The 24,505-nt window shown below is 42.4% G+C and overlaps 1 protein-coding gene across 1 annotated transcript in view; it reads right to left on the bottom strand.

Moving 5' to 3' along the window:
• The window catches only part of LOC130706709 (ELKS/Rab6-interacting/CAST family member 1-like), a 124,554-nt gene that overhangs the window by 59,893 nt on the left and 40,156 nt on the right, over positions 1-24,505 (bottom strand). The window contains 1 exon segment of the mRNA XM_057539413.1: positions 14,110-14,270. Within this exon segment, the coding sequence (XP_057395396.1) occupies positions 14,110-14,270 (161 nt within the window).

The raw sequence follows: 24,505 nt of genomic DNA, 5'->3' as shown, positions 1-24,505 counted from the left end.
GGTAGTAGAGCGTGTCTTCAACCTTACTGGTCATTTAAATGTACCTTTTTCAATTTACTATAAACAAGATGCATGACACAGATGATAAAAGGGAGCAGATATCCAGCCTATAACTTTCATATCTACAGAACCATTAATCATATAACACTTTCCATTAATCATAAAACCACTTTCCTAGAAGGAAATTTTTGGTGGAAATGGATTGGGTTGTTACTTTAAAAAAAAAAAAAAAAAAAGAAAAGCTAAATGATTGTGCATTCAATTCCATCCATAAGGAATAAAGACAGTGTTTTCAAAGAAAGTTATTACTTATGAAGCTACTTTAATTAGCAGAGCCCAAGTATCGCTGTAAGGCTTGAGAATTTTTTTTAAAAAGCACAAATTCTATCCATAGGATCTTTTCTCTCTGAAAGAAGGAATGAGAGAAGAAACAGAAAAGATTGGAAAGAATCCTAATTTCTCTCCGCTCACCCTACTTCCTAAAATGGCATCTTTCCCTGAGAATCCCCACAAAATACAACTACTTTAATCTCAGTACCAAAATTTTGATGTCAAAGATTCCTATAAAAATGATCTTAGAGATAAGGACACTGAAAATCTGAAAGCAACAATAATCAACAGTTTCAAGAATTTCCTTTCTATCCCTTTCATATTTATTGGAAAATAAATAAATAAGCAGGCTTCTTTTTTCTCTCAGGTATTTGAGAAACAAAAAAGTAACACAGGGATACCTGATTCATTACTAATGTTTAAAATATTTTTAAACTAAACTTATGAATTGGGATAGATGCTTATATAATTCTTTTTTTCTGACAGCTTTTAAGAACACATTCTTTGATCCCCATATTATAAGGAAAATTGGCTTTTTAAATAAACCTACTTGCTTAACCCAAGGTATCTAAACAAAAACAAGAAAACTTAAATGAGAGGTTCACAAAGGAACATTTGATGACGTTAGTGGACCTAAAATATGTCATATTTCTTATACAGACTTAAGCAAAAGAAAATATGAATCCCAACGTACAGACAAGTGCCACAAAAACACAAAACCTACAGGAACACAAGAACAGCACTTTATCCTAGGCGGAAAAACGAACCCCTAGCCTATTTCAATACCAGAAGAATGACAGATTCTGAGAGGGCTCCGGCTACCTTGGGAGTTCTCTCCATCAAGAACAAGAACGAGTAATTAACATGAAAGAGTCCATTTCAGACAATTCTACCCACAAAGGAGGCAGTGCTGTTGAAAAATAAACTTAACCAAACATTGGAGAACAGAAAAAAAATACTGAAGTATAAGCCCTCACTGACGGAAGAAAGATCTTTAGTTAGTAGCAGGCATTAAGCTCCCTGACAGAGATACCATGGCAGGTGGCTATAATAAACATGGTCTGTCTCCATATGAAGGTAGATAAGACAGATAACGGTGGATAAGAGAGTCATTAATCCCAACAGCAACAAACATACACAATTATAACTGCAAACAGGGATAAAAGCTATAAATCCAAGGTAGTAAAAGATAAGAGAAGATTTGGGGGCTGGGTGAGATCTGAAGAATGAGTTAACTTCCATTAACTATTTAAAGACACAACACTTCTACTGTGAGGAGAAGACTACTTAGGTGAAGACCCTCAAGAAGGAGGGGGCACAGCACATTTGAGGGATTAAGGAGACTGGGCACCAAGGAAGTGTGACAAGAGTTTTGGACTTTAAGGGCAACAGGAAGCCCTGAAAAAGTTTTGAGCAGAGTATGATCATCTCTACCATCATCACTAACAGTGATGCCGGGCACCTACTACCACATTTAATTCTTAGAACAAGTACATGAGGTAAGAATTATATAACCATTTTACAGATGAGGAAACTAAGGTTTGGAAAGACTTAGCAGCCTGCCAAGCTCACATAACTAGTGAGTGGTGGAGCCAGGATTCAAACATCACATGGGCACTTTCAAAAGCTCAGACTGGCTGCAATGAGGCTGCATATCAGGGGGAAACAGAAAGACTGGGGAAAATTGGGAGACCACTGCAATAATGTCAGCCAACAGCGACATGACCAGACTATGACAGTGGCTGTGGGGTGGGAAAATGGATGGCTTACAGAAATACTTCAGAGAAAAAAGATCACCAGGATTTGACTGGCAGGGTGGGAAATGAGGGAATGAAGCAATTCAAGGAAAATTCTGAAGTTTCTGACTTAAACACCATGGACAAGTTGGTGGCACCATAAACAAAAATGGGAAAAAATAAGGAAGGACCAGAATTGAGGGGAAATCTTGAGCTGAATGTAATGTGCTTTTGAGATGCTGAGAAAAGGTTTGAGGGAGCAACTGGGCATGTGGGTCTGGAGCTTAGAGGAATGATATGAGCTAAAGATGTTAAGTGTGGAAGCTCTGATACACAGATGTTAACTGAGGCCAAGGTAGTGAATGAGCCTCCCTAGGAAAAGAAAAGACAGCAAGAGGAGATAGTCATAGGACTGATTCAACATTACATGGCAGGCAGAGGGTAAGAGGCGGGCAAAGGAGACAAGAGGAGCAGTCAGAGAAGTCGGCAGAAATCAGGAAAACTGTGTCACAGAAACTGAAAGAATTTGATAAGGACCCTTTCTCTAAGGGGAGAACACAGACCAAGAAAGATCTGGCTCTGGGTTCAATTCCTGGTTCCATCAGGATGACTTCAGTGAAGTTAACTAAATACTCTGAGCCTTAATTTATTAATCTATACTATGAACATTATGAAACTGAATCTACAGGGTTATTATAATAATTAGCAGTAAGACAGAACACCTATCACACTGTAAATTATCAATAAATGGCAGTTACTGTTGTTGCTCCTGTTTGTAAAATCAAAAGGTTTGGTTAGTGGCTTATTGAACCCAGCCCTGGGAAGCCCTAGGGGTTCTAAAGAACATCTTCAGGGAATGCCTGGCAGGGCCACACTGGGGCATCTGGGCTCCCCAGTCCTGTCTCAATCAGAACAGCTTTGCCTTCTTTTTCATTTTACTTCTTAAAATAAGTTTTAGGCACTTGCCTGGTGGCACCGTGGTTGGGAATCCACCTGCCAATGCAGGGGACACGGGTTCGAGCCCTGGTCCGGGAAGATCCCACATGCCGCAGAGCAACTAAGCCCGTGCACCACAACTACTGAGCCTGCGCTCTAGATCCTGGCTCCACAACAAGAAAGGCCACCGCAATGAGAAGCCTGCGCCCCACGCCGCTCGCCGCAACTAGGGAAAGCCTGTGTGCAGCAATGAAGACCCAACACAGCCAAAAAATAAATTAGTTAATTAATAAATAATAAGTTTTATTTTCATATCTGAATAATAGTCATTTGAAAAAGGGGTCTGCAGCTTAAAGTGTTTTTCAAAAAGCAATGACTGGATCATCTCAATAGTCCCTTCAATTCATTTGGATTACAGCTTGTAATTCTATTTTTTTTCTTTTTTTGAATTTTTGAAGTTTATTTTATTTATTTTTTTATACAGCAGGTTCTTATTAGTTATCTATTTTATACATATTAGTGTATACATGTCAATCCCAATCTCCCAGTTCATCCCACCACCACCCACCCTCCCCGCCACTTTCCCCCCTTGGTGCCCATACGTTTGTTCTCTACATCTGTGTCTATTTCTGCCCTGAAAACCAGTTCATCTGTACCATTTACAGCTTGTAATTCTTCACCAAAGTAAAACATGTGAGAAATAAGGACAAAACAACACACTTGATAACATAATCCCTAACATGAAGCTTATTATTTATGATTATTTAATTAGAATAATGGTTATAAATCAATTAGCTCTGTTTCTCTACTGAAAATTGTACTAGGGTCAGTGCCATTACTGCCATTGAAGCACCACAGCCTTATGATAGCAATTTTTTGTTTGTTTGCTTAAGATTATAACCACATGAACAGTGAAGAAAAGAGTTAAGCAGCATTAAAATCACAAAGGGCTTTCTTTTTTCATGAAAAATAAAGTTGGTTAGTGTGCTCAAATTACTTGTTTTCTTTTTGAAAGCCCTGCATGAAGAAAACCAATTAATAAAGAATCAAAATATCTCACCAGCCTTTTCTCATTGAAATCAGTACCTCTAAAAAACTTTCTTTTAATATCCTTTTCTTATGCTATTGATTGTTTGTAACTAATCACTTTCCATGTCATCATTGTATGTGGTCCTCTTGTGATAATTATCCCACACTCTCCAGTTTAGTCTGTTGAGCAATCACCACTCTGGTGCAGCTGAAAATTCTCAGGGACACTAGCTTGAATCTCTATGGCACAGATGTCCTAATACTTCATTTTAAAATGGGACAAAGGTTTTACAGAGCCTTGCTGATCTTTTGTCCCAGACACTGGCTGTCTTTTTCATCTAGGACATAATCAAAAATGTACTGTATTAAAAAAAAATGTACTGTGTAAGTTTTTTAACTACAACTTTAGAATTTATACTCTTCAATAGTAAGTCACTTCTCTTAAATGACAGAATTTGCTCCTATTTAATTGCTGGAAATTTTAAGCAATTAAATAGGAGCTGACGGTGGATCAATAGTTGTCTTCATTTTAACAGCTCACCCAATAATGAGGAACATGAGAACTGCATCTGGAAGATTTGGTGTGAAAGGAAATGACTTCTGAAAGGCTGACTGATTTATTTGTGCTGATACTGGCACAGACTGCCCTACTTTAGGCAGGATGGTTAGGGAAGGTCTCTTTGAAGACGTACCATTTAAGCTGACACCTGAGGCAGCCAGCATATAAGAGTGGGGTAAGAATGTCTGGCAGCACATAAGAATAAAGAGTTAAGAACAGCATATATATATATATATATATGTATATGTGTGTGTGTGTGTACATATATATTTGAAGGACATTTTTTTCAACACCCAATCGGCCATTAATACAAATTGAAAGCCTGTTATAATCAAATCAATGTAGTCCTGGAAAAAGAATATCAACAAAGAGATCAATGGAACAAATCTCACAATAATTAAGCACTTAAGAAAGAAAAAGGAAATGCCACAAACCAAAAGAAAAGAGACTGATCACAGTATTTAGAAACCTTTTCAATTATTAGGAAAACATCAAAATAAATACGTTCTCCCCACACAAAATTAAAAATAAGTTCCAGGAAGATTAAAGAACTAGGTATAAAATGCAAATTAATTAGAAAATAAGAAGAATAAATATAACATATTTAATGATATTCAGATAGGGAAGGACTTTCTAAACAAAAAACGAAATGTAAGAAATTACAAAAAAATTACAAATTACAAATGTAAGAAAAGTATAGTACATTTTACTGCTTAGAAATCTAGAATTATAAACATCAAAAGTCAAAAACTAATGAGCAAATGACAAAAACTAAAAATTATTCACAACTGGGAAAGTACTTTATCCTCACTATTGAAAAAGCCCATAAACGTCAATGAAATACTAAGACCTTACTGTCCCCAAGAGAAATTAACAAATAGGAATATACCAATCACAGACAATATGCAAATTGACAATAAACACATGAAAATGTAAACAAAGAATTGCAAATGAAAGCAAGGTAAGACAAAACTTTTTAATCTATGAAAGAGGTAAAAGGTTTTTTTCAGGCAAAAGATTTTTAAACATTATATGAACAGGTAAGGTGATACATGCATTCGTACATGCCTGATCACCTAAAGTGGTCCAATCCTTCTAGAAGACCGTGTGTCAATAAGTATATTCATCTCTTTTATTTTATAAGCACAAATGTATCATCCTTAGGAAGCAGAAACTATCTTCTAGCAATGTTGCTTTTCTCTCCAAATATAAGGGGGATAATATAGTAATTTGTAGGGTCATTTTTGTAACATTTTCTCATTACAAAGTAATAAATATAAGTGTTAAAACATTTTAAGAATACATAAATGTATATGGGAAAACCTCTCCTATAATTCCTTTGATCCCCTCTGATGAATAGATTCAATTTTTTAACAACCTATCATAGGAAAATAATCAGAAATGTGAAAATGTATTAATAAAGATGGCCATAACAGTAATACATATGACAAAAAAACTGAAAAGTGGGGAGACCTTCAAAATGGCGAAAGAGTAACACATGGAGATCACCTTCCTCCCCACAAATACATCATAAATACATCTACGTGTGGAACAACTCCTACAGAACACCTACTGAACACTAGCAGAGGACCTCAGACCTCCCAAAAGGCAAGGAACTCCCCACGTACCTGGGTAGGGCAAAAGAAAAAAGAAAAAACAGAGACAAAAGAATAGGGACGGGACCCGCACCAGTGGGAGGGAGCTGTGAAGGAAGAAAGGTTTCCATGCACTAGGAAGCCCCTTCACTGTAGGAGACAGGGCGTGGCAGGGCGAAGCTTCAGAGCCACGGAGGAGAGCGCAGCAACAGGGGTGCGGAGGGCAAAGCGGAGAGATTCCCTCACAGAGGATCGGTGCCAACCAGCACTCACCAGCCCGAGAGGCTTGTCTGCTCACCCGCCAGGGCAGGTGGGGGCTGGGAGCTGAGGCTCGGGCTTCGGAGGTCAGACCCCAGGGAGAGTACTGGGGTTGGCTGCGTGAACACAGCCTGAAGGGGGCTAGCGTGCCACAGCTAGCCGGGAGGGTGTCCGGGAAAAGTCTGGAGCTGCCGAAGAGGCAAGAGACCATTGTTTCGGGCGCGTGAGGAGAGGGGATTCAGAGGACCTCCTAAATGAGCTCCAGAGACGGGCGTGAGCCGAGGCTATCAGCACGGACACCAGAGACTGGCATGAGACGCTAAGGCTGCAGGTGCAGCCACCAAGAAGCCTGTGTGCAAGCACAGGTCACTATCCACACCTCCCCTCCCGGAAGCATGTGCAGCCCCCGACTGCCAGGGTCCCGTGATGCAGGGACAACTTCCCCGGGAGGACACACGGCGCGCCTCAGGCTGGTGCAATGTCACGCCAGCCTCCGCCACCACAGGCTCACCACCGCATTCTGTACTCCTCCCTCCCCCCAGGCCTAGGTGAGCCAGAGCCCCGGAATCAGCTGCTACTTTAACCCTGTCCTGTCTGGGCAGGAACAAACGCCCTCAGGCAACCTACATGGAGAGGAGAGGCCAAATCCAAAGCTGAATCCCGGGAGCTGTGTGAACAAAGAAGGAAAGGGAAATATCTACCAGAAGCCTTAGGAGCAGCGGATTAAATCTCCACAATCAACTTGATGTACCCTGCATCTGTGGAATACTTAAATAGACAATGAATCATCCCCAAATTGAGGCAGTGGACTTCGTGTGATTTTGCCTGTGTAGCTTTACTTTTACCAATTGTCCTAGGGTTCTGTCTGTCCGTTTTTTGTTTTTTTTCTTAGTATAGTTTTTAGCGTTTGTTATCATTGGTGGATTTGTTTTTTGGTTTGGTTGCTCTCTTCTTTTTTTTTTCTTTTTTTTTATTACTTTTTAATTTTTTTTATTTTCAATAATTATTTTTTATTTTTTATTTTAATAACTTTATTTTATTTCTTTTGTTTCTCCCTTTTCTTCTGAGCCATGCGGCTGACAGGGTCTTGGTGCTCTGGCCGGGTGCCAGGCCTGTGTCTCTGAGGTGGGAGAGCCGAGTTCAGGACATGGGTCCACCAGAGACCTCCCAGCTCCACGTAATATCAAATGGCAAAAGCTCTCCCAGAGATCTCCATCTCAACGCTAAGACCCAGCTCCACTCAACGACCAGTAAGCTACAGTGCTGGACACACTATGCCAAACAACTAGCAAGACAGAAACACAACTCCACCCATTAGCAGAGAGGCTGCTAAAAATCATAATAAGGTCACAGACACCCCAAAACACAACACCATACGTGGACCTGCCCACCAGAAAGACAAGATCCAGCCTCATCCACCAGAACACAGGTACCAGTCCCCTCCACCAGGAAGCCTACACAACCCACTGAACCAACCTTAGCCACTGGGAGCAGACACCAAACACAACAGGAACTACGAACCTGCAGCCTGCAAAACGGAGACCCCAAACACAGTAAGTTAAGCAAAATGAGAAGACAGAGAAACACACAGCAGATGAAGGAGCAAAGTAAGAACCCACCAGACCAAACAAATGAAGAGGAAATAGGCAGTCTACATGAAAAAGAATTCAGAGTAATGACAGCAAAGATGATCCAAAATCTTGCAAGTAGAATGGAGAAAATACAAGAAACGTTTAACAAGGACCTAGAAGAACTAAAGAATAAACAACAAGGATGAACAACACAATAAATGAAATTAAAAATTCTCTAGAAGGAATCAATAGCAGAATAACTAAGGAAGGAGAATGGATAAGTGACCTGGAAGATAAAATAGTGGAAATAACTACTGCAGAGAAGAAAAAAGAAAAAAGAATGAAAAGAATTAAGGACAGTCTCACAGACCTCTGGGACAACATTAAACGCACCAACATTCGAATTATAGGGGTCCCAGAAGAAGAAGAGAAAAAGAAAGGGACTGAGAAAATATTTGAAGAGATTATAGTTGAAAACTTCCCTAATGTGGGAAAGGAAATAGTCAATCAAGTCCAGGAAGCACAGAGAGTCCCAGGCAGGAGAAATCCAAGGAGAAACACACGAAGACACATAGTAATCAAACTATCAAAAGCTAAATACAAAGAAAAAATATTAAAAGCAGCAAGGGAAAAGCAACAAATAACATACAAGGGAATCCCCATAAGGTTAACAGCTGATCTTTCAGAAGAAACTCTGCAAGCCAGAAGGGAGTGGCAGGACATATTTAAAGTGATGAAAGGGAAAAACCTACAACCAAGATTACTCTACCCAGCAAGGATCTCATTCAGATTTCATGGAGAAATTAAAACCTTTACAGACAAGCAAAAGCTAAGACAATTCAGCACCGCCAAAGCAGCTTTACAACAAATGCTCAAGGAACTTCTCTAGGCAGGAAACACAAGAGAAGGAAAAGACCTACAATAACAAACCCAAAACAATTAAGAAAATGGTAATAGGAACATACATATCGATCATTACCTTAAATGTAAATGGATTAAATGCTCCAACCAAAAGACATAGACTGCTGAATTGATACAAAAACAAGACCTGTATATATGCTGTCTACAAGAGACCCGCTTCAGACCTAGGGACACATACAGACTGAAAGTGAAGGGATGGAAAAAGATATTTTATGCAAATGGAAATCAAAAGAAAGCTGGAGTAGCAATTCTCTTATCAGACAAAACAGACTTTACAATAAAGAATGTTACAAGAGACAAGGAAGGACACTACATAATGATCAAGGGATCAATCCAACAAGAATATAACAATTGCAAATATTTATGCACCCAACATAGGAGCACCTCAATACATAAGGCAAAGGCTAACAGCCGTAAAAGGGGAAATCGACAGTAACACAATCATAGTAGGGGACTTTTAACATCCCACTTTCACCAATGGACAGATCATCCAAAATGAAAATAAATAAGGAAACACAAGCTTTAGATGATACATTAAACAAGATGGACTTAATTGATATTTATAGGACATTCCATCCAAAAACAACAGAATATACTTTCTTCTCAGGTGCTCATGGAACATTCTCCAGGATAGATCATATCTTGGGTCACAAAGCAAGCCTTGACAAATTTAAGAAAATTGAAATTGTATCAAGTATCTTTCCTGACCACAATGCTATGAGACTAGATATCAATTACAGGAAAAAATTTGTAAAAAATACAAACACATGGAGGCTAAACAATACACTAGTTAATAAACAAGAGATCACTGAAGAAATCAAAGAGAAAATCAAAAAATACCTAGAAAAAAATGACAATGAAAACACGACGACCCAAAACCTATGGGATGCAGCAAAAGCAGTTCTAAGAGGGAAGTTTATAGCAATACAATCCTACATCAAGAAACAAGAAACATCTCAAATAAACAACCTAACCTTCTACCTAAAGCAATTAGAGAAAGAAGAACAAAAAAACCCCAAAGTTAGCAGAAGGAAAGAAATCATAAAGATCAGATCAGAAATAAATGAAAAAGAAAAGAAGGAAATGATATCAAAGATCAATAAAACTAAAAGCTGGTTCGTTCAGAAGATAAACAAAATTGATAAACCATTAGCCGGACTCATCAAGAATAAAGTCTGAGAAGACTCAGATCAATAGAATTAGAAATGAAAAAGAAGTAACAACTGACACTGCAGAAATACAAAGGATCATGAGAGATTACTACAAGCAACCATACGCCAATAAAATGGACAACCTGGAAGAAATGGACAAATCCACAATCAACATTGTGAAAATGACTATACTACCCAAAGCAATCTACAGATTCAGTGCAATCCCTATCAAACTACCAATGGCATTTTTCACAGAACTAAAACAAAAAATTTCACAATTTGCATGGAAACGCAAAAGACCCCGAATAGCCAAAGCAATCTTGAGAAAGAAAAATGGAGTTGGAGGAATCAGGCTCCCTGACTTCAGACAATACTACAAAGCTACAGTAATCAAGACAGTATGGTACTGGCACAAAAACAGAAATATAGATCAGTGGAACAGGACAGAAAGCCCAGAGATAAACCCACGCACATATGGTCACCTTATCTTTGATAAAGGAGGCAAGAATATACACTGGAGATAAGACAGCCTCTTCAATAAGTGGTGCTGGGAAAACTGGACAGCTACATGGAAAAGAATGAAATTAGAACACTCCCTAATACCATACACAAAAATAAACTCAAAATGGACTAAAGACCTAAATGTAAGGCAAGACACTATAAAACTCTTAGAGGAAAACAGAGGCAGAACACTCTATGACATAAATCACAGCAAGATCCTTTTTGACCCACCTCCTAGAGAAATGGAAATAAAAACAAAAATAAACAAATGGGACCTAATGAAACTTCAAAGCTTTTGCACAGCAAAGGAAACCATAAACAAGATGAAAAGACAACCCTCAGAATGGGAGAAAATATTTGCAAATGAAGCAACTGACAAAGGATTAATCTCCAAAATATACAAGCAGCTCATACAGCTCAATATCAAAAAACAAACCACCCAATCAAAAAATGGGCAGAAGATCTAAATAGACATTTCTCCAAAGAAGACGTATAGATGGCCAAAAGGCACATGAAAAGATGCTCAACATTGCTAATTATTAGAGAAATGCAAAGCAAAACAACAATGAGATATCACCTCACATCAGTAAGAATGGCCATCATCAAAAAAATCTACAAACAATAAATGCTGGAGAGGGCATGGAGAAAAGGGAACCTTCTTACACTGATGGTGGGAATGTAAACTGGTGCACCCACTATGGAGAACAGTACGGAGGTTCCTGAAGAAACTAAAAATAGAGTTACCATATGATCCAGCAATCCCACTCCTGGGCATATATCCAGAGAAAAACATAATTCAAAAAGATACACGCAACCCAGTGTTCACTGCAGCTCTATTACAATAGCCAAGACATGGAAGTAACCTAAATGTCCATCAATAGGTGAATGGATAAAGAAGATGTGTTTTATGTATTTATACATATATATGTATACACACACACATACACACACACACACACACACACACACACACACAATGGAATATTATTCAGCCATAAAAAGGAATGAAATAATGCCATTTGCAGCAACATGCATGGACCTAGAGATTATCATACTAAGTGAAGTAATCCAGACAGAGAAAGACAAACATCATGATATCCCTTATATGTGGAACCTAAAAAAAAAAAAAAAAAAAAAGATACAAATGAACTTATATACAAAACAGAAATAGACCCACAGACATAGAAAACAAACTTATGGTTACCAAAGGAGCAAAGAGTGTGGAGGAGGGATACATTAGGAGTTTGGGATCAGCCACCACTCTCAACAGCATGTTTGGATAGATGATTAGGCCTGAAGTGCTTACTTTGTTAAAAGAAAGGTATTAAACAACCATTTTATTAAGATATGAAAATGAGAGACAACAACAAGGAGAAATTTAAGTGCAAATTAAAGCAAAGACTACTTTAAAAACTTTAAGTCAGTAAATCTGCATGACAAAAAACTTGTAGAAAATCTAAGAACAGCATGATGCTGTAGTAGTATCTCCTGAGCAAATGAGGAAGGTGATTTAAGAGACAGGTCACCTGCCAGAGCCAGGTTTTAACACCTTATTTCTAGAACTTTTATTTAATGTTTATTCATCAAATTTCTATACCACTTATAAATTCTCTGAATACTTTAATGACTCATCCCATGCCTCAGTGTGTGAGTGTCTGATCTTACCAAAAACAGTTTTGCAAATCACAGTATTTTTCTGAAATGTAATCTCTAACCTGGGTTGGCAAGGGAAGTCCATAAGAAAGTTTAGTACTGTGGTTCCAAAAATAATAACAATAATAAAACAAACAAAAAATCACACGCAATTCCCTTTTAATGGTTTAAAGTCAAGCATTCTTTAAAAAATTCTTTCATATCTTTTCAAAGTCCTAACAATAAAGGAAAATTCCTTTACAAATCCACCACTGTTTTGCTATAGACACTTGAACTGAGTGGGAAAGATGTGACAAGTCAAGTCAAGATATTGGTACACAGAGAAAAGGAAACAATACTCCTATACCGCTGCTTTAGCGGGGCCTGTTTGTGCTTAGGAGTATCACATCGATACCTTGTATTCCCGAATATTATACCCATCCTTCCTCTATGTTCTTATCATCAGGGATAAAACCTTGTCTTCAACTGCTTCTACTAACCTGCTCGTAAGAAGCAAACTTTCTCATCACGATACTCAGAACCCTGAATTCTCCCCGTTCTCCCTGCGTATCAACCTATTTCTGGCTCCAGTATCTGTCACTTCCGAGAGCACATCACCTGTTAATTCTTTTCTGAAAGATCAGGCTCTCTTAACCTCCCACTGTGTCCTAATAATCCATAACCACAGGGGACACCCCGATATTTGTTTCCTCAACTCCTGGGCTGCCGTCATGATATCAAAACAATCATGCCCCATGAAAATTCATGCTGAGGTGTCATGGCAAGATCCTCTGCTACTTTGTAATTCTCATATTCAACATGTATTGATAGTTCAAAGTAGCAGAAAAGAAGAGGGGATGTTAGCTTCAAGCACTGGCTGGGCTCAGAAAGACTGTTTACTTTAGGTCAGAGAGAGTGCGTATTTATTGCAGACAAGAAGGAACTAACAGAAAGTGAGCAAAGATTATGTGAAAGAAAATTAATGGAGACAGAGTGCAGAGGAGGGAACCAGAGCTTAAATCTGTGATAGAAATAAGAAGCGAGCTTGGTGAAGGAGAGACAGTATCTCCTCTGAGTCAGAAGAGACGACGACAAGAACACAGGTAACTGCTGAGGTGATGAAGGTAACTGAGGGGTCCCAGCATAGACTTGGTTTCAGTAAAATGAGAGCAGGACAATTACACAGGGGTGGGGATTGGAGTGATGGAGAAAGTACTAAGGGACTTAAAAAAGAGACATACTTGTTCTGAAGAGAAGGAAACCAGAACTTTTCAAAGTCACAGAGGAGAAAAAGCAGCAGCTGTATTCTGCACAGCAGATATCTACAGCCTTCACAACAGACTATCTCAAGGAAGCTGCAAGATGCCTGGAAAGTACGAAAATGATGTCAAGAATGGTTCTGCTAAAAGTGACAATTTTGTCAAAACTGACTGGAGAGTGTGGCAAATGTTAATGGTGAAATATGGGGGATGGGTATAAGGAGGTTCACTATACTATTCTCTAGCTTTGTGTACCTTTGGAAATGTTTATAATAAAAAATGTTTTTAAAAATTGCCTAGCCATCGTATGACCTCAGGAGCAATGGTTATCTTCCTCAGAAAGCTCAACAACTTGCCAGAACTTTCCAGAAGGTTTTAGGAATTTCAGAGACACAATTGCATACGGATACATACACTCTAGAGGACTGCAAAATTCAATGACAGGGAGGCAAAAAAAGTTTCTAGTTGACGAGGATCTGTCCCAAATTTGTTCTAAGGAGTGAGAAACACAAGTGAGCATTAAAATTAGGCTAAGCGTGTCAGGCGTGACAAACAGGGCCAGAAGATGAAAGCGATGAGGACAAGTATTTCAACTAAGCATATGCCTGAAGAACAATATTATAAAACTTACTTCATCTCCAGAACTTCCTCTAAGTGTTTTCTTCTCTCGGCCCGAAGGTTGGTCAAATGAGTTTCCTTCTCTGCCAGTGACTGCTGAGTGCAGGACAGCGTCGCCTTCATGGACTCCAGCTCTTGTTTTACCTTCTCCATGGCCATCAGTAACTCCTCCACCTACGATCAATACAGAAAAGACAGAAACTGAGCATCTGGGTCAGGTATAGTCAGAGGAGCTGGGCAGTGGGCAACGCCTGGGTCCACAAAATTGAAGACACACCCATCAAAAATTCTGTACTCTCGCAGGATCAGACATAAATGGCAGTGAAAGAAATACATCTCTCATCTTCCCTCCACTATAATTCTTCTCAGTTTAGGTCCAAAAAACCCTCATTTTCTTTTTGACAAATGTAAGGGCATCAGAAGTAACAGTGTGCCAGAAACAATCCCTTCGAAGGAATTTATTTGGAAACAGTCCAGAAACTTCCATGGAAATAACAATACAATGCAGATAAAAATATAAGGAACAAAATCATAATAAATATTTCTAGAACGATTTTAGGAAATAAAAGCCATAAACCTGACTAATACCAGATGCAGAATAAACATAAATGAGTCATGTTTATTCGTTCAAACTAAGATTCTTCTGTTTATACCATTACAAAGAATTTCTTGTTAAAGAAACAGCTAGAATTCAATCGGATAATTTCCTGCTCTAAAGCTAGGTAGGTAGAGATTTTCTGAGGAAGGCAGGAAGAAAAGAAAAAAAATATATGACCAGATAGAGAAGAGACAGAATGCTTTTAAAAGACCTGTAAAGGACTTCCCTGGTGGCGCCGCCCGCGAGGACCGGGACCGCCGTCCGCGCCGCCCTCCCTCCCTCCCCGGCCGCCGAGGCGAACCGCGGACAGGCCGCTGGCGGGGTCTCCCGGGCCGTGCGGGCAGCCCGAGGGCCTCCTGGCGGGAAGCCCACCTGTCCGCGGGCGCCAGGCTCCTCGGGGCGGCCCGCCCCGGGCTCTGCGTGACTGGCCTCCTGAAGCAGCGGCGGAGGCGGCGACCCACTGTTTGCACCGCACCGCCTCCTAGGGCAAGCTGGAGGAGACAGACGCCGCCCGCCCGGCGCCTGACGTGTGCGCGTTTGCGCCCGCGCCGGCCCGCAGCCCAGAGCCCCCGCCCGCCAGCCCTACGCCCGCCAGCCTCACCTACGGCTCCGCCCTGCCCGGGGGCGCGCTGCCGGGACCCAGCCAGGACCGTGAGGAGGAGCGGGCGGAGGAGAGCCGAGGAGCCTAGCGCCAGCGACGGGCGGGAAGCTCCAGGCGCCGCCCGACCCTGAGCTGCCGCCACCGCGGCCCTCTCACCCTGCTCAGGGCTGCCGCTGCCGCTGCTGCCCGGGCGCCGCCACAGCCACAGCCACAACTCGGCCGGGACGCCCGACGTCACCGCGCCCCGCCCCCTGCGCGATTCCCCAGCCCCGCCCCGGGCCGACGTCAACGCGAGCCCAGCCCCCGCGCGACCGCGCCCGGTCGGCGTCCCGCGGCCTCCTGGGAGTGCGAGTCGGGCGCGCGCGGGCCTCGGGCACTTTCCGGGTGCTGTATTTACCGTGGTATCTTTGTTAAGTCTAGCGGGGTGTCCCCCCCTTTTTTTTAATTACTAAAGTATGTCATTGTGTTAATTCAACATTAATACTAGAAACAAAAGTGAAAATTCCCATAGCAACAGCTGCTCTTTTTCTATGCTACGTTTATGCTTTTAGAAGTAGTATAAGAGCTGTTCAATGTGCATTTTGCACATACTGTGTAAAACACATTGATGGAGAAAGAGCAGGGAATGAAGTATTTTGGCTAATCAAATAATAAACAGTGTATTGATTATCAATGTTCAGAGAAATATAATGTAATAAAGTAGATTAAGCATAAAGGTTATGTGGAATATAGTTTACTTCTATGGCTTTTCAAAATGTGAGCCTGGAGGTGCTGATTCATTCATGTATTCATTCAACAGTTATTTATTGAGTATGGTTCTGGGCAGTTTTTTTAGCCTTTGGGAATACAGTAGTGAACAAAGCTGACAAAAATTCCCACCTTCATGGAACTTACCTTCTGGACACCTTCTTGGGAAATGAAGAGGAATTCAGCAAAGGAGATTAATAAGAGGTTATTGAGGGAGGAGGAAGACCAGGAGAGTGCGATGTACTAGAAATGAAGGAAAGGAAGTTTTCAAGGAGGAGGGAATGGTCAACTGTGTCATTGTTTAAAGATGTGTCAGACTGTTGGGTAAGAAAGAATTCTGCCTGATTATAATGCCTAATAACAGAGAAATGACTAAATGCTTTTTAGTGTGAGATGAGACAAATGTAAGAATCTTTCAGTTTTTTACTTCCTTTGACTGATTTTTAAAAACATATATATTTCATTCTTTATTCTTTTCAGAACAAAATATGCAACCTGGGAGTTTATACTTGTACTAAGGAGAGGTATGACACTGTTGTTACTAATTATATGTACACTTATTTTTTTAATACATGTATCAAATCAGAAGTTATAAAAGTATACAGGGAAAAAAATAACTCTCTTCTGTCCCATCCAGTTACTCCTGAAGGCAGACACTGTTTCCAATTTGTTGTTTTTCCTAACCAGTGAAATTTTGTGCAGTAACACGGCATTTAGCTATTTTAAAATTGCATAAATATAACAAGTATTTTTATCCCCTATGTATTTTATTTTGCAGGCTTAATATTTGTTTTTATAATTTAAGTCTAGCTACCTGCAGACCTTTTTTTTTTTTTAAATAACAGCTTTATTGAGAGACAATCCACATACCATATGATTCACCCATTAAAGTGTACAATTAAATTCTTTTGGTACATTCATCACCACGATCAATTTTAGAACATTTTCATCCTCCCAAAAAGAAGCCCAAACTCATTAGCAGTCATTCCCCTGACCTTTGCTTTTAAAGCTCTCTTTTAAAAAAAAAAAAAAAAATTAATTTATTTTTGGCTGCGTTGGCTCTTCGTTTCTGTGCGAGGGCTTTCTCTAGTTGCGGCGAGCGGGGGCCACTCTTCGTTGCGGTGCGGGGGCCTCTCACTATCGCGGCCTCTCTTGTTGCGGAGCACAGGCTCCAGACGCGCAGGCTCAGTAGTTGTGGCTCACGGGCCCAGTTGCTCCGCGGCATGTGGGATCTTCCCAGACCAGGGCTCGAACCTGTGTCCCCTGCATTGGCAGGCAGATACTTAACCACTGCGCCATCAGGGAAGTCCTATATGGGAAATTTTTAAAAATATTTCCTAGAAACCACCAGACTCGTTGGCCAGTGTCACATTGACACTTAGAGTTGTAAAGGAGGATGGGTTTGGGTTTGGGTTTGGGAATGGGTTTATTACAACTGGCCCAGACCTCCACGCTTCATCCCTTAGGGTTAAAAGAGGGGCCCCCCTGCTCCCTAAGATCAAGGGTTCTCCACCCCAGCTGAACAAAATAGCAGTCTCTTAACGGGAAACAAGTGGGGATAGCGGGCAATGAACAATGGGCCACGGCTGCGGGTGATTGTGTCCGTTAGCTTTAAGGCCGCCACACAGGTCCCAGCAGTTTCTAACAGTACATGGGATGCCTATCACCCAGCAACCTTGACTGACTAGCAGTGGCACGCTGGAAATGCTGTGTTGGGAAGTACCTACCAATGAAGTACTTGTAGGACCCCAGGAAAGAAGAGCTGTGCTTTACAGCACCGGCTATGACCCAAATAGCCAAGGAGGCAGCAAGCAGCATGATATCTGTACCGCAGATCTTTTCTTGTAGCTGGAAAGCCCCAGCCTGTGATGGCAATTCCTATTTTCTTCCCTCTGGAAGATCAGTCCCAACCGCACTACCCCTGCTTCTGCTTCCTCTGAGTCTGAATGTCATCTGCCCACATTGAGGAGGAAAGGAGGAAGCCCAGGAGAGGCGTAGGCAGGAGGAATCCCACATTCCTCCTGACATCTGATTGAAGCACAGGTAAAGTGAGTCTTATGCTGTCCTTACCGAGTTCTAAGTATGAGGGACTGTACTGCACACGCAACCCCAGAGTAAGCACTGGAGATAAACCGACTTGCAAACTTTGTATCTGAAAAATCGCCTCAAATCTGAAATCACCAGTATTTCTACGCCATGTTTAGTGTCTATTTTTACGAACCAGTTTTCGAAAGCACCATCGGCAACAGGTCTAGAGCGTTCCTTTCCAAACCTGAATATTTTTAAGCAAACTTTTCATCTTCCTTAGCTAGATGAGTTCAGGAAAAACATTTCATTGATTAAAAGGGCTGCATTACAAAGGTTTGCCCCAAGACAACACAAGCTCCTCGAGAGCAGGGATTTGGGGCTGGTTTGCTCAGTGTCCCCAGCATCTACCCCAGGTGTCCTTACATCAAAGCATTCCATAAATATTTGTTGAATTAATGCCATCGCATGACCGGCCTTCTTGTGCTGTAGGATGTGAACTGCATGACTTTCCCCCTGAGGATTAAGATATTGATGGAGCATCCTTCAAGATCAATGGCATGCCCTAGATGAAAGATAGGGATGTGTAGGAGGAAACCTTGCCAGTCAAAGCTATCTATCTATTCAGTCTTAAGTGGAAACTCAAAAGACATGCACCACGGGAGCTGGTTGTAGGCCCAAAGTCACAGCTCTCCTTACAAGGAACTGTGTCATGCTAGGAAGTCACTTAACAATCATAGCAGACACGTACATAAGTGTCAGGCCCTATTCCCAGTGCTTTATGTAGATTACCTCACTTAATCTTCACAACAAGGCTATAAAGCAGATTCTGTTACCATCACGTCCCTTTAACCGATGAGCAAACTGGGGCACTGCGTTACATCACTTGCCCAGTGTCACATACAGAGCATCAGAGCCAAAATGTGAACCTGGCAATCCGGCTTAAGTATCCGTGTGAATAACATCTGCATTGTGTGGCCACCTGGGCCTCCCAGGACCTCTGGGATTTCAGTTTCCTCACTGTCTGGGGGGCGGGTGCAGACAGTGAGGAATGATGGATACATCAGGAGGCTATCAAACCTTCTCAGCTGCTTGATTGCTTTTTGAAAAGAAATCTTACTTGGCTAGTCAAATTCATAGAAACAATGTAGGATGGTGGTTACCAAGGGCTGGAGGGAGCTGAAAAGGGGGAATTGTTATTGAAAGAGACTAGAGTTGCAGTTTGCAAGAGGAAAAAGTCTGGAGATCTATTTAACACTGAGTATACTTAACGCTACTGAGCTGTACACTTAAAAACAGTTAACAAAAGTTTCCAACTTATGTGTTTAACCACAGGAAGGGAGGAAAGGAGGAAAGGACGGATGAAGGGACTCTTACCTGGCAGCTCAAGAAGTAAAACAGAAGCGGAACTGCTGAATCACTGGGAAAAGGAGCCCAAGGTCCCAGCCTCTCGGCTTCTTTCCCCAGATCCTCCCACCAGAACAGCCCCTCGGGGAGATCATCAAAGCAAAGTTTTAAAACCACTAAACAGGACAACTTCTCAATTCTCTTTAAGACAATTTCAAAAGCCGCGGGTCCAATCACACTCTCAAAAGTCTCCAGCTGAAAAGCCCTCCTGGCCCCTCAAGGCCGAATCGGTTCACACTCACCACCATGGTCCTTGAGATTGTCCACAATGTAGCCCCAGCGTAAGTGTCCAAGCTCACAGAGCACCGCCGTGGCCCCCTGTACTCAGAGTTACTCATCACAGCGGTCTCTTGAGCCTCTGTGCGCTGCCTATTTCATCCTTGTTTGTGGAGTGAGAGCTGTGTGCTCACCCGCCGCCCCAGCTCAGAAGGCTGTTTCTAGTCCCACCTTACTTATGGGCGAGGCGCTATATCTATGCCACTGTCACCTGCACAAGGTGCCCAATTCCCCCACCTCGTCTGTTCTGGGGGCTTAACAAGTATCCAGGACTCTCAGATGGAAGGGTGGAGAGGGAGTAATTCAGAAGAGACTTAGGCACAGAGGAGCATGATGATACCCCATCCCTCCCTATCCCTCAACCAGGGTGCTGAGCCATGGTTCATGATCAGGGAGAGAATGAATGCTGGGAAAGCAGCCAACGCCATAACCAACTTGTAGCAATGAGGGCCAGAGAACTGAGACGAAAGTACGTGGGGGCCATTGGCACATATCGTGCAGTTAAAAAAAAGAAAAGAAACCAGGAATGCTAACTAAAGGACAGAACGATTATCATCTTTGACTGTAAACCTCTCTCTGCATCATCCTTGGGTCCTAAAGCGACCTATTTCCATCACACGCACATTCCACCAGCAGCCGAAACTCACCTCAGCACCCATGTTATATTCTGACCCCGTTTACATGGAGCTGACTGAAAGGCAAAGAATAAGAAAATGAGGCATTTGAAAGGGAAATCCATGCTTCCTAGTTTAGCGCTGCACAAACTCCTTTGCCCACCACAGGAAGGGATTAGGCTACTCAATCCGAGTAACCCATTTCTCTTTGTTTGGGAACATGGTGATTCTATTCAGAGGGCATAAATAAGATAAAGGACCCACGCATACTAGATTTTTCATTTGGCAAGCAGAATAAAAATCTGAACCTATACCTGTGGGAAAATAATCAATTTTTCATAGACTTATTATAGGCTTCACAAAATCTACTGCACACATATTTTTAAAGGTAAGAAAGCGGCTCTTTAATGATACTTAAAATACATGGCATGGCAAGAATTATTTAAAATGTGTTTCTGAGGCCTGAAGTTTGGTACTGCCTGCTAAAATATAGATGATTTGGATAAGGCTGTCTTCTCGGGATAAACGTGAGACCCAAGCACATCTTATCATAAAGCTAATAGGAAGGTTGGTATTCAGGCAGTTAGGTAATTGGTATAAATCCTCCCAAGATATTAGATTCCCTGAACTCGCAACAGTTAGTGGTTGTTCATTGGCCTGTGTGCATTAAATAACTCCCCTTAACCCAGAGGCCAGCAATCCACTGTTCACATAAAGTCAACACAAAGCAGAGCAAGAGGAAGCAGAGCTGAATCCAATAGATACATGACCACGACTCACCCAACAAGTGTTTTCCGAGCAGCACGCCAGGCCTGGGAAAGTGGACACGTGATCCACGGGGTCTGGATGCCCAGTCTCGATGCAAGCAGATTGGCTCCATTTTTATGAGCCATCGGCTTGATTGTCCACATTGGTGGGCATGCTTTTCGCAGGAACACATCTCTGTTCTAAGCGGAAGGCTATGCGCCTACACCTGTGACCAGCCCTGTATGAGGACTGTACGTGCGTGTGTGCGTGCGTATGCGTGACTGAATGAATGAAAGATTTTTCAAATGTCTACATAAAGCAGATCTAATATATGAACATCTCCATTTACCAAAAGGCTTTCATTTTTTTATCATGCAGCAAGTCACTGAAATATTACACTATTTTGTGTCCAGCAACTCCCTTCAAGGAGTTATGAAAACATGAAGCATCACTGATGTCAGAAGTCACAGTCTAGCCGAGAAGACAAGTGACAGACCCGAAACAGAGACCACAGCAAAGGTCTGACACCAAGTGTAAAAGCTTCAGGAGTTCACAAAATCCAAAGTCACTAAAAGCCCAAGTTGCTGAGAGGACTTGGAGCAGTGGGCGTTAAGAAGGGCAGCAAAGATGGTAGGCTTTAGATTACCAAAGGGACGGAGGTGGCGTTTCACGGAGGTACAAAAAGCAGAAGCAATGACTTAGAAGCAAAAAGAAGCCTTCTGTTTGCCGATGGCAGTGACAGCACCTGCCCTGATCAGAGCCACAGGAAACAGGGCTCATTATAGGGTGGGGACTCGTTATGAAGGGGTAACAAGCTGCCCAGAGAAGTTGATTTGTTACATTAGGGAGTCATTTTAGGATCCTGAATGGGAACAACCGGGTGTTCCTTCCGTATGGTGAGAACTCACCCCAGGATTCCTTTCAAGAGCACGCTCCCCTTGACATTGAGTTAATGATTTCATTTGCACTCAGCTTTCCAATATCCCACCTCAGTGGTTCCCAACTTATGGACCACAGAGTTATGGCAGAGGTCCCTGAAGGCAGATAAGCACTGCCCAGAAACGACTTGCTCCTGGCATATTGCCGCTGCCTCGTTCTAATATCTGTAGATACCATGTGAGCCAAAAAACGCAAATTCACTCCAAAGCCACAGTCACCTGAGTTGCCCCAGGCGCCAGCCTATGGCTGCACATGGAGTCACTGTAACAGTAGCCCAGATGTCACTAGCTCCCACCTCCCTGCTGTTCATGCAGGACTTCAGCCTCCAGTAAAGTACCCCTCAAGCATTCCTAGGAGTTCCCAGGGATTTGGTGCCTGAGCCTGCGAACAAGGCCGTCGTCCTCTCAGCGGCCACTGGGCGGCGATGGGTCCACACAGCTCCCTCTCCTGCGCCTTCAAGCACCCCGAGGCCTCCGCAGGCCAAACTGCAGGATGGGCCATATGGAGTAGGGGAAACATCTCATTCCTACTGGGAGCTACCATTCCCAAAGCAGTCACACCGGTGCCATACACGATAGCTTACCGAGGGTATTTTAGAAAAACAACTCTGACAGTTGTTACTTACAGCCCTCAAGCCGTGAATGAAAACTGTATGTGAAGGTGAATCTAGCGGAGGTTGGACAGGAAGAAAAATACCACGGACAGAGCCCATGCCGTGCTCACAATCAACCTTCCCATAATGTGCTATCAAAATGCACATCATCCTGTTTGACCCAGCAAATCAAACTTCTAAGCACACAAGGAAGTGAAAAGTGTAGGAGGATTTTCAACGCAGATTATTTGCAAGAGTGAAAAAGGAGAAACACACATCTCCTAGTACAGAAGGGGTTAAATTATGACACACTGGCAGGGTAGAATACAGGCAGCTGTTAAAAACGATGACATCAGCTTGGAAGTACCACTGGAGAGCTCTGCGATGCATCGTTAAGTGACACGATGCCAGTTAGAACAGCGCTCCACAGCCTGTTAGGAGGCGGGGTGAGCGGCGGGCAGGCCAGCGAACCTTCATCTGCCGCTCCCCATCGCTTGCACGACTGCCTGAGCCCCCCGCCCCCTCCCCCGTGGAACCATTCTCTTCCAGGAAACCGGTCCCTGCTGCCGAACAGGTGGGGGACCGCTGAGTTAGAAGACATTAGGGACAGCGTGATCGCATTTCAAAAGTGTGGAGGAGGGGCCGGGAAGAGGTACATATGGATATTATATGTCAGGAACAAAACCTATGGAGCTACTGACAACCTTTCTCCCTCATACCCATGCCTGAAGGGGAGTCTTTTTTTACCACCAGATCCTTTATGGAACTGATCTGGGAGACAGTAAGAGAGATAAAGAGTCCTCAAATGGCCAGATTAGTCTTCATGAGAGGAGATGAAAGAGGAAGTAGTGGATGAGAGAGGCAGGCAGGCAGCCAGCCAGCCAACCAGGAGATGGAAGAAAAGAAATACCTGGAGCTTTTAAAGACGGGGGAGGTGGAGGTCCTGGAGCAGCTACTGAAGACTTGGTGTACGGGAGAGAAAGCTGGGTGACGTAGGTTCAACATGTTTGGCCGTGTCATGTGCTGTGTGACCCCTCCAGAGTCTACAAATACACCCATGACAAAGATCTAGAACACGCATGAGGTTTTGAGATCAGATTGGTGTTTCTTCCCCATGTTTCTGTGCTGCCCATGAGGTGAGAACAAAAGCTAGTTTAAGGTTGTACATGTATGAAAAACGCCAGGAAAGACACCCCAGAAATTGTCCCAGCGGTAACATCTGTCAAGGTTGATTAGGTACTGGTGGACTTTGTTACAACAAAAGTGTATATCACATGTATCATTTTCATGGGCATGTATTTTACTTTCACTCAGGACAGGGGTTTGGGTGAGGCAAGCAGGGTGACTACAGTGCAAAACTGAAGGAGACACTGACTCTCAGCGTCTTGCTGGTTCAGAGCCGCATGTAAACACCCCCGTGAGGGAGTGCCTCCTTCACTTAGCGCCCTACCCACCCTGCTTGCCTCACCCCATCCTGGCTCTGCTTGCCTTGTTAATCACAGTTCTGAATCTCATTGAAATTCAAACTGGGATGCTATCTGCCACACACACTGCATACAGAGTGCATTGCCATTCTGAAAGCACTTTCGTATATGTAGTTCACTGTCTCTTCATGACAATCTCACAGGCAAATGAGACTAGTATTATAATTCCCATTCTACAGATGGAGACCAGAAAGGTTAAAAGACCTGTCCAAGATCACACTGCTAAGTGACAGCAAACTCAGTTCAGCTGAGTTTGATCACCATCCCCAAGTATTTCCATGACCCCACCCACATACAAAACAAACAAAAATTATCACTCATACCTATCAGGAAAACAATGAATCTCTGAAGTGAACCTAGCCCAGATATTCATGTCTCC

This window comes from Balaenoptera acutorostrata, unplaced genomic scaffold (assembly GCF_949987535.1).
Source record: "Balaenoptera acutorostrata unplaced genomic scaffold, mBalAcu1.1 scaffold_748, whole genome shotgun sequence".
Lineage (NCBI taxonomy): Eukaryota > Metazoa > Chordata > Mammalia > Artiodactyla > Balaenopteridae > Balaenoptera > Balaenoptera acutorostrata.
The sequence above is the reverse complement of the archived record's forward strand: the minus strand, read 5'-3'. Positions and strand labels throughout refer to the sequence as shown.